This window comes from Epinephelus lanceolatus, chromosome 23, assembly GCF_041903045.1.
Source record: "Epinephelus lanceolatus isolate andai-2023 chromosome 23, ASM4190304v1, whole genome shotgun sequence".
Classification (NCBI taxonomy): Eukaryota; Metazoa; Chordata; class Actinopteri; order Perciformes; family Serranidae; genus Epinephelus; species Epinephelus lanceolatus.
The window spans coordinates 17,625,477-17,639,222 of NC_135756.1; the positions used below are offsets into that span (position 1 = coordinate 17,625,477).

Below are 13,746 nucleotides of genomic sequence, written 5' to 3' on the forward strand. Positions count from 1 at the left end.
AGATTTTTGCAGTCAGAGATGGTATTATTATATCTGTTAAAGATGGACCTGCTTATGAATTCTCAATTTTTTATTTTTTTAAGCTGTGGTTAGAGGCATTATGTTTTTGTCTGTCCTTCCCTCTGTCCCATTATCGTGAATACAGTATCTCAAGAACACCTTGAGAGAATATCCTCAAATTTGGCACGAACGTCCACTTGGATTCAAGGATGAACTCATTAGATTTTGGTGGTCAAAGCTTAATGTGACCTCACAAAACAAACAAAAAATATTCTCTCATGACTCATGAATTCATATGCTAATTATGACAACATTTCACACAAATGTCTCATAGGATGAAAATAATAACATTTTATATCCAAAGGGTCAAAGGTCAGCTTCACTGTGACATCATAATGTTCCGCAAAAACACTTTTCTGGCCGCTACTAAATGTCATAACTCAGGAACAGAAAGGGAGACATTTGGCCAGATCCGACCTTTGAAACACTAAATATCCACATTTGAAGCAATGTCTGTTGTCATGGCTACTTTGTATTCCGCCCTCTTACCCTGGTTTTGCTGATATTAAGCTTCAGGTGATTGTCGTGGTTTGGTGGTCAAAGGTTGAAGGTCAAGGTCACTGTGACCTTGTTTGTCTCATTCTTGTGAATGCAATATCTCAAGAACGCTTCGAGAGAGATTTTCCTCAAATTTGGTACAAAGGTTGACTTGGACTTGAGAATTAACTGATTAAATTTTGTTAGTCAAGGGTCAAAGGTCAAGGTTGCTGTGACTTTGCATCTGTCTCAGTCACGTGAATGCAGAATCTCAAGAACAGCTTGAGGGAATTCTTTTCAAATATGACACAAACATTTACATGGACTCAACAATGAACTGATTAGATTTTGGTGGTCAAAGGTCAAGGTCACTGTGACCTTGTCTGTCTCATTCTGTGACTGTAATATCTCAAGAACACTGTTGGGGCATTTCTATAAATTTGGCACAAATTTTCACTTCGACTCATCAATGAACTGATTGGATTTCAGTTGTCAAAGGTCAAGGTCATTCTTGTAAACACCTTAAGGGAATTTCTTTACATTCAGCACAAACGTCCACCTTGACTGAAGAATAAACTTATTAAAATTTTGTGGCATACAGCCGTAGGGTGGTAATTCTAGTTGGAACATAATCTAAGTGAATGCATTAGGTAGATTATGTTCGTTAAAATTAGATTATTGAGATAGTTGAACATCTTTGAGACACAGCCTTAGAGGTGTAGACTTCATGATGTGTCTCAAAATGTATGTAACTATTAATGTTGTTAGTTTTTCAACCAATTTTCTAATATTAAATGTTTGTGAGTGATGCAATAAAATTATTGGAGCTCACTGTTGAATTATCCTCTCTTCTGAGTAAACCACTGCCATGCAGCGCCTCATTTTTGGTGTGCATTAGCCATATAAATCCATAACTATGAATATCACAATTCTGTGAACGTCAACAAAACCACCACAAGTGTGTTTTATAGACATACAGGAATCTGTCATAAAAATAGAAAATTATTGCCTTTTTAAATAATAAGAGAAGTCAGAGCCTACTGTATGTGAGTGATGCATTGACCTTGATGTTGTATGTGTGTGTGCAGGCAGATGAAGGACCAGTCGAAGAAGGTGGCCAACCTGAAACACAAGGAGCAGCTGGAGAAGAGCAGGAACGCCCAGCTGATGGAGGATGCCAAGAAGAGAGAGGACAATCTGAACGAAAGCTCCCAGCAGATAAAGGTGTGGAGGAATGAAGAGGAGGGAGGAGGGTGGAGGAGGCAGCTGCGTGTGAAAGGAGTGTGATGCGAGCAGGGTGGGAGGGTGAAAGAGTGAGACCAGAAAAAGTTTCTCTCCTTCTCTCCGTCCTACCTTGAATATTTTCTGCTATCACAACAGTGCTTCATCATGACGTGACAATTGTGACAGGGATCAGCCCGAGGCAATGTCAAACACACACATACACACACACGATGCAGCTCTTGCTCGGGGAGTGTGTGAGAGGGGGTAACTGAAGAGAATGATTGACAGGGAGAGCAGATGGAAGCTGGAGAGGAAAAGAGGAATCAAAAATGGTCAGAGAAGTGAAGGGGAGAAAGGAGGTGAGGAAAGGAGGTGATTAGAGGGGAAATAAGCAACACACACTAAACTATGTAGTGAATGCTGTGGGTTTTAAAATGCTTCCTGTGGTGTGAGAGCATCTCCTAATTGTTTGCTGGAGTGTAAAGTGACCACAAGATGAGCAGACATGTGTGGGGTGATGACTGTGACTGTAGTTTTCCTCGTATTTCATCAGATTTCAGGTCTTCTTTAAAGTATGGGGCCATTAAATTCTGTTTGTTGGAGGTTTTTATGTCATGTTTTAGCATTTTCCCAAGCCCCTCTAAAATCCTTTTTCTACATGATCTGATGAAGGTTTCTGCATGATGATGTTGCTACATACAAACCTTTAAGTGCGCCTAATGGGCCTTTTCGTGACTGAGCAAAGCCTTCTTCGGGAATTGTGTGTTATCTCTCATCTTAATTAGCTTTTTTCCTCTAACCCCCTGACGGACACGGAAGCTAAGCTATGTACTGCTGTTGACGCCAAGTTAGTTCGGATTCAAAGTCGAGCAATATGCAAACTAACAAAATGATCAAGGCTGGGGTAGACCAGAAACTCCCGTTAATGCAAGGTAAAACTACTGTTTTTGTCAATGGAGTCTGTTGATTATAAAGAAAGGGTTATAATGGTTTCAACACTGACTATGGATAAGTACCTCATCTAACCCCACTTTGAAAAATCTTAAAGGTAGGGTCTGGAGGATTTTCCAGTTGCTGTTTGTAAACACACATTCAAATTTGGCCCCTTCTATCAGGCTCAACTCTCCCGGGTGTACGGAGCCCGGAGGTACGGAAAAAGGCTTCACAGAAGAAGTTCAGGCAGGGCTCGCGCTGGTGCACGCTCGGACACGCTCGGCACCTGCGCTCTCATTGGCTGGGGAAATCTCCGCCCAGAAGCGGTCCGAGCTCACAAAAACATCAAAATACAGTTAAAGGGCAGGAGCTCTGCAAACAGAGTCACCACCACACATGAGTAGAAGCCCATAGGTGATGATTAAGCAGGATTTCATTTGTATATGTCTATATTTTGTTTTGTTTGAAAATCCTCCAGATCCTACCTTTAACTAACCCTTTCAGTATTTCTTACTATTTTATACCATGGTCTGGGTGAATACTCAATTCTCATTGGTTGCAGGGTGTCCATTAAAGCCTGATATAGGAAACCTACTAAGCAATTATAGTGAAACTGTCTGTTCACTGTTCTAAATTAGCCTGTATCTGTTTAATAGTATGAGTAACTGTATGAGTAACCATAACAAAAGGGACAGACTGTAAAGCCACGTTTCAACTTAGCAGTACGGTATGGTTCAGTTCAGCTTGGTATGCTTTTTTTCCATTTCCACTGTGAACACCCTATTTTTAAATATCCCATGGAGAGAGAGTCTCACTACAGCCTGTTCTGTTTTGTTCTGAAAATGTCAACGTGCAGCCCCATTCTGTGGACGATAAACGAGGTGCAGACTGATAAAGGAGGAAATACAGTGAGTGCTGGACGGAGCAGTGAGTGACAATAACCCCGCCCACATTTAAGGGTATTGTTTGTGGTGGAAACGCTAGGGTGTAGGTCCCATGTCTGAAGGGTTACTTTTGGTTCCAAAGGTACCACAGCGAAAGTGTTTGGTGGAAATGGGCCTTAACACACAAGCCGCAAGAAGTATACCGTCCCTGTGAACTTCCTGATATTTCAACAGTATACAACGTAATTGACTCTGAATCTCGCAAGCCTAAGGTTAGCTTTCTGGCTCATAGCTGAGCCAAAAGGTTCTTTGAGCTGAGCAGACTATAAATATCTCCAGCTGCCAAGTCGTAGCTAAGGTTCGTCCTATTAACCGGTACAGTGAACTGTTGCATAAGAACCTTATTGGGCGGTAATGATTGTTCCAGGTATTAGGCAATCTGGAAATCCATCGGTAAAAAAAAAAAAAAAAATTCTTCCTTTACCTCTGGAGGCACTGCCCGGAGTTTTTCGACTAACGGAAGTGCAGGGGCCTCTGGGATCGCTCACCCCCTTCACTTCTGGCAGTGCCCCCAGTGTTACACTCCTACCTGCAACTCGAACCAAACAGCGGTAAAAACGTTGCCGCTAATGCCCTTTTTTTCCTGTCGTGAGGAGTGGAAGGTGTGCTGGTTGATACACAACGCTTGTAAGTTGTGCTGTTGTCCATGTTTTTCACGTTGACGAGATGGCGTTTTGGGTGGAGCGGTCGCCATGGACGCGGAGCTTGCTGTTTCTGTAGGTGCACATTTCCTGGGGACACCTGCACGTCTCGGCCCCCTCCATTGTGATTTGCTAAAGCGCAGCATTGTTCAACCTCAAAGTCCCCCACCCCTTCTTTCACACAGGGCTGCCGACAGATTCTACAATCTGAATCAGAATCTGTCTTGAGATATTAGGTATTAGGTAAATCCTCAGGCGTTACCTAGGAAACTGAGTTATGGATTGTACAAAACGTTAGATTTTGATTGCAAAACATGGAAATATAAATGAAAATTCTTTTTTTTTTTCTTTGGCAAGTGACCATGGTGTAACTGGGATAATGCCCTTTGAGTTGTCCTCTATCAGGAATTAACCCCCTCCCCATCTGCCATTAATTCCTTTAGCCTACGTCATTGCTTTTTGCTAACGGCTGAGAGAGCTTTTCCATTTGAAAAACCCGGAAAAGAACGCAGATGGAGTCGACCTTTAACCTCTACATCCTTACCTTTAATTTCACCTTTTTCACCCTTAATTTCCCCTTAACCTCTCCTGACTTCCTTTTTCCTTTCTGTCCTCGTCCATCCTCCACTTCCTCCTCCCTCTCTTCTTCCAGTAATCGTTAACCTCAGTGGCTTCTCTGATTAGAGGCAGATGACAACACTTTTTCTTTGTGTGTGTGTGTGTGTGTGTGTGTGTGTGTGTGTGTTTGTGCGACTGAGCGCCCTCTAGCTATGATTAATCTTTGGTTTAAGTAGTTTGGAAGTTGTCATTTATGTGTATGCATGTGGTTAAGAGATGAGCTGATGGCGATGTGAGTCACTCAGACTTATGAGACCGCAGCGGTTACAACCATAACTAGTGTGTGTGTCAGTTGTAAGCAATTCTGCATACTTTAACCAACACTGAAGACTGTAAATGGAATGTGAGTGTAATTCAGACCGTAAATTTAATTCAGTACAATAAGAGGATTTAATCCAATTACAGTTCATCCCAGTCTGCATAGTTAGACGCCAAGTAATGTTGGATCTGGAGCAGGATTCAGACTCACAGCACATGTGTTGGAGATGTCCTGGAGGTTTGTTCATCGCCACTGTAATGCCTCATCCTCCGTCTCCATCAGGTATTCATTCAGCTCTTAATTTAACCAGGAAGCCTGACTGGAGGACACATGGCTCTTTATGGGGAATTGGTGGGAAGTTCGTGTAATCATTTTCCTTAGAAACTTGTGTGATTGGGAATTCCTGAGAGTCCTCAGAGGCAGATGGAGATCAGATTGTCTCATTTGCGAGTCCTTTTGCAGCTTATTCCAGTTCGCTGAGAGCAGCAAACTGGAATGAGGAGTGTCCAAGGTTTTAACCTCAGGGACGTGTCGAGCAGGATGTGACAAGGAGCGCTGCTGTTACGGGAATCTGATGTGATTTAGTAATTTGCAGTCTGTCAGACATGAATAAAGTCAGATCAAGGAAAGTCTTGTACTGTATATGAGAAAGCCAACTGATATTCTATGCTTAAATTAAAAGCCTATGTGATATAATATTTTTAGACCCCATGAAACCATTTAATGACCCAGGATGAGAAAAATCCAACAAAAAGTATATATATTGGATACTGCAAGTATCTAAGGCTGCAATTAAAGTGTATGTTTGGTCCATGAAAAGTCAGAAAACAAGAATAGTCAGCACAAGTTCCCAAACCTCAACTTGTGATGATATAAAGCAAACAATTCCTGACATTTGAACCATCAAATGTTCGGCATTTATAGCCACGCTAGCAGCTCTCAGGACGTCCATCACTTTGGTCCAGATTGAAATACCTCAATGACTATTGGAAGGATTGCTATAAACTTTTGTAAATACCATAGACTGCAAAAAAGAGGTGGAAGTAGCCTGTGGGTCTGAAAAGTGAAGCTAGTGTAGAAGCGCCTTAAACCTGCATTCTTTCTAATGGCCAGCAGGGGCTGACTCTGTTGGTTGCAAATATAATTCATGTTATATCCTCCTGTAGTCTCTATATACAGACTCTACATTAAGTCAATGTAGAGTCTGTAGGCAAACCCCGGAGATCTTGCCTCCGGAAGAAGAGCGGAAGAGCCCTGGTTTCCGGTTGTAGTCTGATTGTAGTCTGCGTGATATTGACCAATTACATTTGAGCCGGCTGCAGGTTAAACGGTCCATGCGGTGAACTAACGAGGCGGAACATAATTGGCGTCACTGCAAACTCTTAATCCATCGCAATGGTTCAGCATATTTACTTATAAATGGACGTCGGAAACGGAAATTCGCCTCCTCCGCCCAAATCAAACTGGAATGCCAAAAAATCGGGGGTCTGCCCCGAGAGGCTGTATCGCCGTCTGCCGGAAGTCAGATGCCGAATACAGCCGATGGGTTCCGAGAATGTATCCTCAAATGAGGTCATTACATTTTGGGTTTGCCGCGCCTTATACTTCATTTTGGGTAACATAGACCTCATTTGTGGACACTGTTTTGTGCCATCTAGTAGTAGCAAAAGCACACTGAACTAATCATGTAGAAACAAGATGGCAGCCATCTCTGCCCAGTCAAGGTACAAGATAAAAGACCTAATAAAATTTTATGGTTTAAACTAGTTTACTTTGTTTAATAATGTTTGTGGATTGATATGGCAAATTTGACCAATTTTAGTAATTTTCAAAAGCTAAGACGCTGTTAAATAGGAAGTACTTGTTTGAAGAGAGTGGGACTTTATTATTGTATTATCAAAGCATTTCACGCAGACCCGTTACGTGTGATGGACTGTTCCTACAGACGAAAGGGACGTTTCTAGCTTGGTGTATAGGGCAAGGAAAATTCGTACAGAGTTACAAAATGATCAAATCAAAAGGCTTTTATGTACGTTGCATATTTGCAATTTTATTTTTACACAGCCACGTTCAGGCATTGAAATAAACATTTTTTGCTTTATTACAGGACATCATTTTCCCCAAAAACTATTAATGGTTCAAAGATAATGCTTAGTCTTTTATACTTATCAGGTCCTACTATTGAAATTAAAAGCTGCTAGCGTGGCTAAAAATGCAGAACATCTGATGGTTCTAATTTCTCAAATGTCCTGATTCGTTTGTTTTATACCATCACACGTTGATTATCTTTTGGCGGTTGATCAGATAAAACAAACTTTTAGGTCTGGGAAATTGTGCTGACTACCCCCACTGCGCATACCAAATAAAAGCTCAGGTCTCAGGGTATAGAAGTTTGACAGAAAATGACCCAACTTCTCACTTGATTTATCACTTCAGTAAACATTTTCCTAATGAATCTATGGTCTCAATCACTAGTTTCAAGTCTTCTTCAATACAGCATCATGTTCAATTTGTAAAGTATGATCCCAGTTAGGGTAAAATAGACGATAAAGCAGCTTATGCTTAAGGGCTTTGCTAGCTTGTGATTAACACGTCACTACCACGGTGGTGTCCTCAGGTTCTCAATCACATTCACTCCTCACTCCTTCACAGCTCCGCCCTCTTATCGAAATACGGTTACATCTGGCTTAAAAAAAAACAAAATGGCAACAGTGAAAATGCCAAACTTAAGGCTTTAAAACAGTAACCCACCAACCAAAGGGCGATGTCACAGTAGCCATGTCCACTTCTTTTGCAGTCTATGGTACGTACATTCATGGCCCCCAGATGATGAAGCCTACTGACTTTGGTGATTCCCTGACTTTCCTCAAGTGCCACCATGAGATTTGCACAACTTTTGGATGGATTGCCATCAAATCTGGACATTCAAGTTCCCCTGAATTCCACTTTTATGATCTGTTAAAATTTCATCAGGTCAAAATTTGAATCCATCCAACACTTTGCTTTATTACCAGATAGCTGCAAATGTAATTAAATTTCCATTGAGACATGCTGACTGTAGCAAGTACAGCCTCACAGAGCTGCTGGCGTGGCTGTGTTGTGTCTTAATGAATTCTGGGTTCATCAATTGATTCTCTCAGCACTGCTGTCTTTACATTGCATACTTTCTCCCTGTAGGACTCCCTCCGTCAGAAGGAGGAGCGCATTGAGGAGCTGGAGGAGGCGCTGAGGGAAAGCGTTCAGATCACAGCGGAGAGGGAGGTGGTGCTTGCCCAGGAGGAGCAGGCACGCACGCAGTCGGAGAAACAGGTACCGTGTCTATCAGTGGCAAATACGCATACATGTATTAGTGCATGTATGAGGAGGATCCTCACCCCAAACCAGTGTGTGACCCCAAGCTTTCCTGAAACTCAACCCCTATCAGTTACTTTTTATACACATAACGCACAAATGTTCTCGCTTCTGAGGATTTCCTTCATTTCTCTGTTTTTGTTGCGACATTTGGACAGATGCACAAGGAAACACACACAGACAAACATCTTTAGCGCAACATAGAAACTCTTTCTGACATAGCTAAACATTGCTACGCCAATAGCGGCTAATGGCAGCGGCAACACACATGCCCTGTGCCAACTGAGCTCATTCAGGTGTGGCTCTGTGTGTGCGTGTTTGCCCAGTCACTCCTCATTTGGAGGAGAGGTAAATACATCCCTATTTAAAGAACAGCTTGTATTTTGTCCGCTCCAGCCAGAGCACACAAACAGCTTTTTCTTAAATACAGCACAAGCTGACCGCTCCAATTTGTAATCTGTTTTATCTATATTGAGACAGTAGGAAAGCTCACAGTGGTGTTAAGGGAGGCTCAGAAGGGAAGGGTTTAGTGGATTCAACCTCAGACCAGTGGGAGTGCGTGTGTGTGACGCTCCCCTGGGTACCAATGACTTAACGAGGCCATAGAGATGGGAAATGTTCCTCAGAGCCTGGATGGGTTTTGACAAGTGGGAAAAAACAGCGTGGGCTGTAAGGATGAAAACTGCCCTGAGAAAACACGGCCCGCTGTAGCTGTTGGCAAAAACGTCCAGACTCCATTGTTATTACTGCCTCTAAATGTTGGACGTCCTCTCTGACCTTTACTTACCAGGCTACTTCTGGACAGACACATAAAGACAGGCATGCAAGCGCACGTTTTACTGCTGACACCCTCAGCTGTGGGTAACGTTAGTGGGTGCCACAGCAGAATAAGCTCCAGATAGATGACTGTAATAGAAGAAAGTGAGACCACGAGCAACGACAAGCAGATGGATGTCAGAAAGTGATTGACAGACGGAGGCAAACAGTTAATTATGCTCACTTAGCAAAGATAAAACAAGGCTCACAAAACAAATTTACGTTCTTTAGCTCCGTGCGCAGACCTGCAACGCTCAAACTCGCAGAACTTTATTTTAAATTCTAGTCAAGATCCAGAAGTTTCAAAGGTGTTACAGGAAAACATGTTAAAGTGATGCACACGACAGCTTGAGTTTTTCTTTTGAGGTAATGATGCAACCAAAAAGAAATAGCATTTTGGAGGTGGATATTTGACTCTGGGAATTTGATGCAGCTGAAATGATGGGTGTGAACACGCAGATACAGAGTGTGTGTATGTGGGATTGTTAGGTACATAAAAAAACACTTCTCTATAACTCGAGATGTCGTATGGAGCATGTTAACATCCAGAGTCAGACACATTTTTTTGCATCTACATTAGCCCTAATGCCAAAAAATGTCATTTATAAAGGTAATCACACTCTAAAATCTTTTTCATTTAAGACAATATTTTATTTAATTTTCAAAATAGTGTAATACAGAAAAAACATAATGGCAGAGATACAAATGAGCAAATCGCAGAGTCCCACAAACAAACAGAAAAGAGGGGAAAGCAGCTTTTCATGTAGGCATACACATTACAGGGGCAGACACTACACAGAGAATCCAGAGCTTGAGTAAATTACACAGACCAGGGAGTACACAACTAATGCAGAGCAGGAGAGAGCTGTAGACATTCACAGGGGCACTGGAAGGATGCCAGTCTACAGTGTGATACTCCCTGCGTGCTATGTTTGCTCTGCAGTTTGGGAGGTAGTTTAGTAAAGGTGCCCACAGCTTGACGAAAACTCTTGCATTCCCCTTTAAGGCTGAGCTCGAACACAACTTTAAAAATTTCTCCACACCACTGATTAACAGTATGAGGCCAGGGCTTAGTTCATTTTAATATGTCTGTTTTATAATTAGTTTGGTCAGGTTTAGGCACAAAATAGCTTGGATAGGTTTAGAGAAACTTCATCGTTTGGGTTAAAATTACTCTTTATTTTAGGTTATGGGACTTTTGTCATCATGGTTACAATAATAATGGCATGGTTAAAGGGACAGTTCACCCCCAAATAAAAAAAAAAAAAAACTATAATACTTCCCTCTTACCTGTAGTGCTATTTATTGATATAAATTGTTTTGGTGCGAGCTGCCGAGTGTTGGAGATATCAGCCATAGAGATATCAGGATATTGCACAGATATTTCATGTTGGAATCATTTTCTTTCTACCAACCTACACTCGCCAACTGTATCACAGCACAGAAGGAAGCGTGCATCAACTGCTAACTCACCTAGCACCGCTGAGCTAGCTAACATTACAGCTCAGCTGAGGAGGATGCCATTACTGTTAACAGCTTGCGCTGTCACTAGCATGCACTTCTCGTCTGTGAGTAGATGCACACTTCCTTAGAAAGAAATTAGTTCCTTCATGAAACTACTCACAAAATGTTCTGTGAATTATCTTGAGGTACCAGGTCATGATTTCTGGAAAGAGACATTTCTGTTGAATATAATGGAACAAGATGGTGTTTGGCTTATGGTGCTCAAATTACCTAAAAAAAAATTTTTGTAAAAAAAAACTCTATTTCCAGAAATCATGGCCTGGTAACTGAAGATAATCCACAGACCTTGTTGTGATAAGTTGTAACTATTTTCTTTCTACTGAACTACACCTGCCAACCATATTGACAGTTGACGAAGGAAGCGTGCATCTACTGCTAGCTCACTTAGCACCACTAAACTAGCTCATGTTCCAACTCAGCTCACAAGCATGAGCCTCTCATCCATGAGTAGATGCACACTTCCTTCTGTGCAGTGATACGGTTGGCAGATGTAGTTTAATGGAAAGAACTGTTTTTTTTTTTATTATCTTGAGGTACAAGGTCATGATTTCTGGAAAGAGACATTACTGTTGAGTTTTTCTGGAGCAAGCTGAGTGCCATGTAGTTCCATTATATTGGAGAGAAGGCAGACATCTCTACGACCAAAAAACAATCTAAACTGATAAACAGCACAACAGGTAAGAGGAAAAATAGGTTTGATTTTGGGATGAAATGTCTCTTAAAGGTTAGAGAACGACTGGGGAAGGAGTATGAATCAGGACACAGACTTGGTCTTCCATATTTAAGTTATAGGTTTTGTTGACACATGCATCCTACCTAATCTCCTCCCTTTGCGGAATTTGTAGCTCTATAATAACATCACCTGACTTCCTTCTAATGATGGACAAAAGTTTGTGACTTGAATATAAACGTGTCATTTTGACCCATTTTCTGAAATTATGTCATTCTGCTTCGGAGGAACGTCTCATATAGCCGGTTTCAACCGCAGTGACTTTCCTGGAGGCCCAGGAACCATGTCAGGAACCTAACCTGCATTTAGGCTGGAGAAGCAAGGGTCTAAATTTAGTTCCTCGGCCATAGCTTCTGGTGCCAAGAAATTCCCCACTCAGGGGGTAGAACTTTCTGATGGCCCAGGAACTCTCAGAGCGGACCTTGCAGAGTTGATCGGTCAAACACAAACCTTGCTTCATTATCGTTATGCAGCCTACAAAAGCAGAAATTAATACCATGAAACAGTCAGAAGATTGGATTGGAGACAAACACTCCAGAGTTTACAGTCTCCTTTTCCACCTCTACAAGTTGTCTTTGTATAATTTCATTTCATCCACTGTAACGACAAAGAAAAACATGGGTCTTTTCACTCTAGTTTGTCGAAATCTTATGTTAGATCTGGTGGCAACGCAAACAAAAATACTCCAAAGAGACTTTTAGTTCCTAGATTAGTTCCTGACTTTATTTCCTGTGGTTCTACAGTTCAAATCAGTTCATAAAGTAGTTACCCTACAGTTCCTCAAAACAAAGACACAGATGCAGAGAAGATTTGGGTCCTCTATCAGAGCAAATAGATGTAAGGCTTTGGGTTTTCACAATAGCAAAGATTGGAACAAGTAAAGCAAAGATGGAAAAATCACATCCAACATGTTTATCCTCTTTCAAGTTGACTGTGGCTTAATTTGTTTACAGCAACTGTGCCAAGCTCTCACATTTAATTTGGCAGCGACGTATTGACATACTTCAAAACGCTACAAGTGGCAGCTTTAATTAGACAGCGCCGAGGCCATTTAGGCCAGGACAGGCTGCTGGAGAGCGTCCTCGTGTTAAAATGCTTCAGTGAAGGAGGAAGGAGTAGAAACGTCAGCGGTGCGGTGAACGAGTGGACATGGCAGCCAAACACTCAGTGCAGTCCTCACCCAACATCAACAACACTAACTCAGCCTTTCAGCGCATACACACATGCACACGTGTGCATGTGGCACTCGCGGACAGGATAGTAATACACAAGACGCCCTTCCACATACATACACATATTCCTCCCAACACACACACACACACACACACACAAACATGGCGGAAAGAAGTGCTAACTGCTATTTAAACAGCACACCAGCGCAGCACAACATAGCATTCAGCAGGAGCCAGATGGACGCGCCGTTGGTTTTCTAACTGGAAACGTGTCTCTATATACACGAGTAAATTGTAAATAAATATTTTTGTGTTCCCGTTTTTACAGCTGCGTCACTGCAATTAGCCTTTCACATAATGATTTATAAAATGATGACAGAGAGGGAGACAATTTCCTCCCTTAATGAGGACGGCCTGTTCAAAGGCGTACACATTGCTTATTATAGCGCTGGCACACACGCACATGCAAATGTGGCCAAACCAGGCACATTTAGACACACACATGGACTGCAAATTGGTACACATACACACACACCTTTAGTGTGCCGCCGTATATTGACAACCTGTGTGTGTGTGTGTGTGTGTGTGTGGGTGTGTGTGTGTGTGTGAGAAAGGGACTGTCCCATGGATAGGGTTTGCCCGGCAAAATCGGTTGACCAAGACCACATGAAAATATACTAAAGCTTTTCTGCTAGACATGAGTCACTTCTGTGTGTGATCACTGTAGAAAGGTGTGTGTGTGTGCGCGTGTGTGTGTGTGTGCGCGCGCGCGCGCGCGTGTGTGTGTGTGTGTGTGTGTGTGTGTGTGTGAGAGAGGCAGAGAAATGAGTCAACAGTATGACACACTCCATCTGTCTCTTCAGAGACCAAACTAAAGACAGGCGTCCTCTTCTCCAGCTTTCCGTCTTTCATTAAGCAGACAGTTCTGATTCTTGAACTCGTTGCACCTTCTTCTGTCTTTCTTCCTCTTAAAATAAAGTTGAAATCGCTCTCACGC

The 13,746-nt window shown here is 42.1% G+C and overlaps 1 protein-coding gene across 9 annotated transcripts in view; it reads left to right on the plus strand.

Moving 5' to 3' along the window:
- The window catches only part of LOC117249617 (ELKS/Rab6-interacting/CAST family member 1-like), a 216,466-nt gene that overhangs the window by 100,437 nt on the left and 102,283 nt on the right, over nucleotides 1-13,746 (plus strand). For all 9 annotated transcript variants that reach the window (XR_013490432.1, XR_013490433.1, XR_013490431.1 and 6 more), the window contains 2 exons: nucleotides 1,626-1,761; nucleotides 8,334-8,465. Coding sequence is in view for 6 of the 9 variants with exons in the window: in XM_078165427.1 (XP_078021553.1) it covers nucleotides 1,626-1,761; nucleotides 8,334-8,465 (268 nt within the window). In the remaining 3 variants the exon portion in view is untranslated. The remainder of the gene's footprint in view (nucleotides 1-1,625; nucleotides 1,762-8,333; nucleotides 8,466-13,746) is intronic.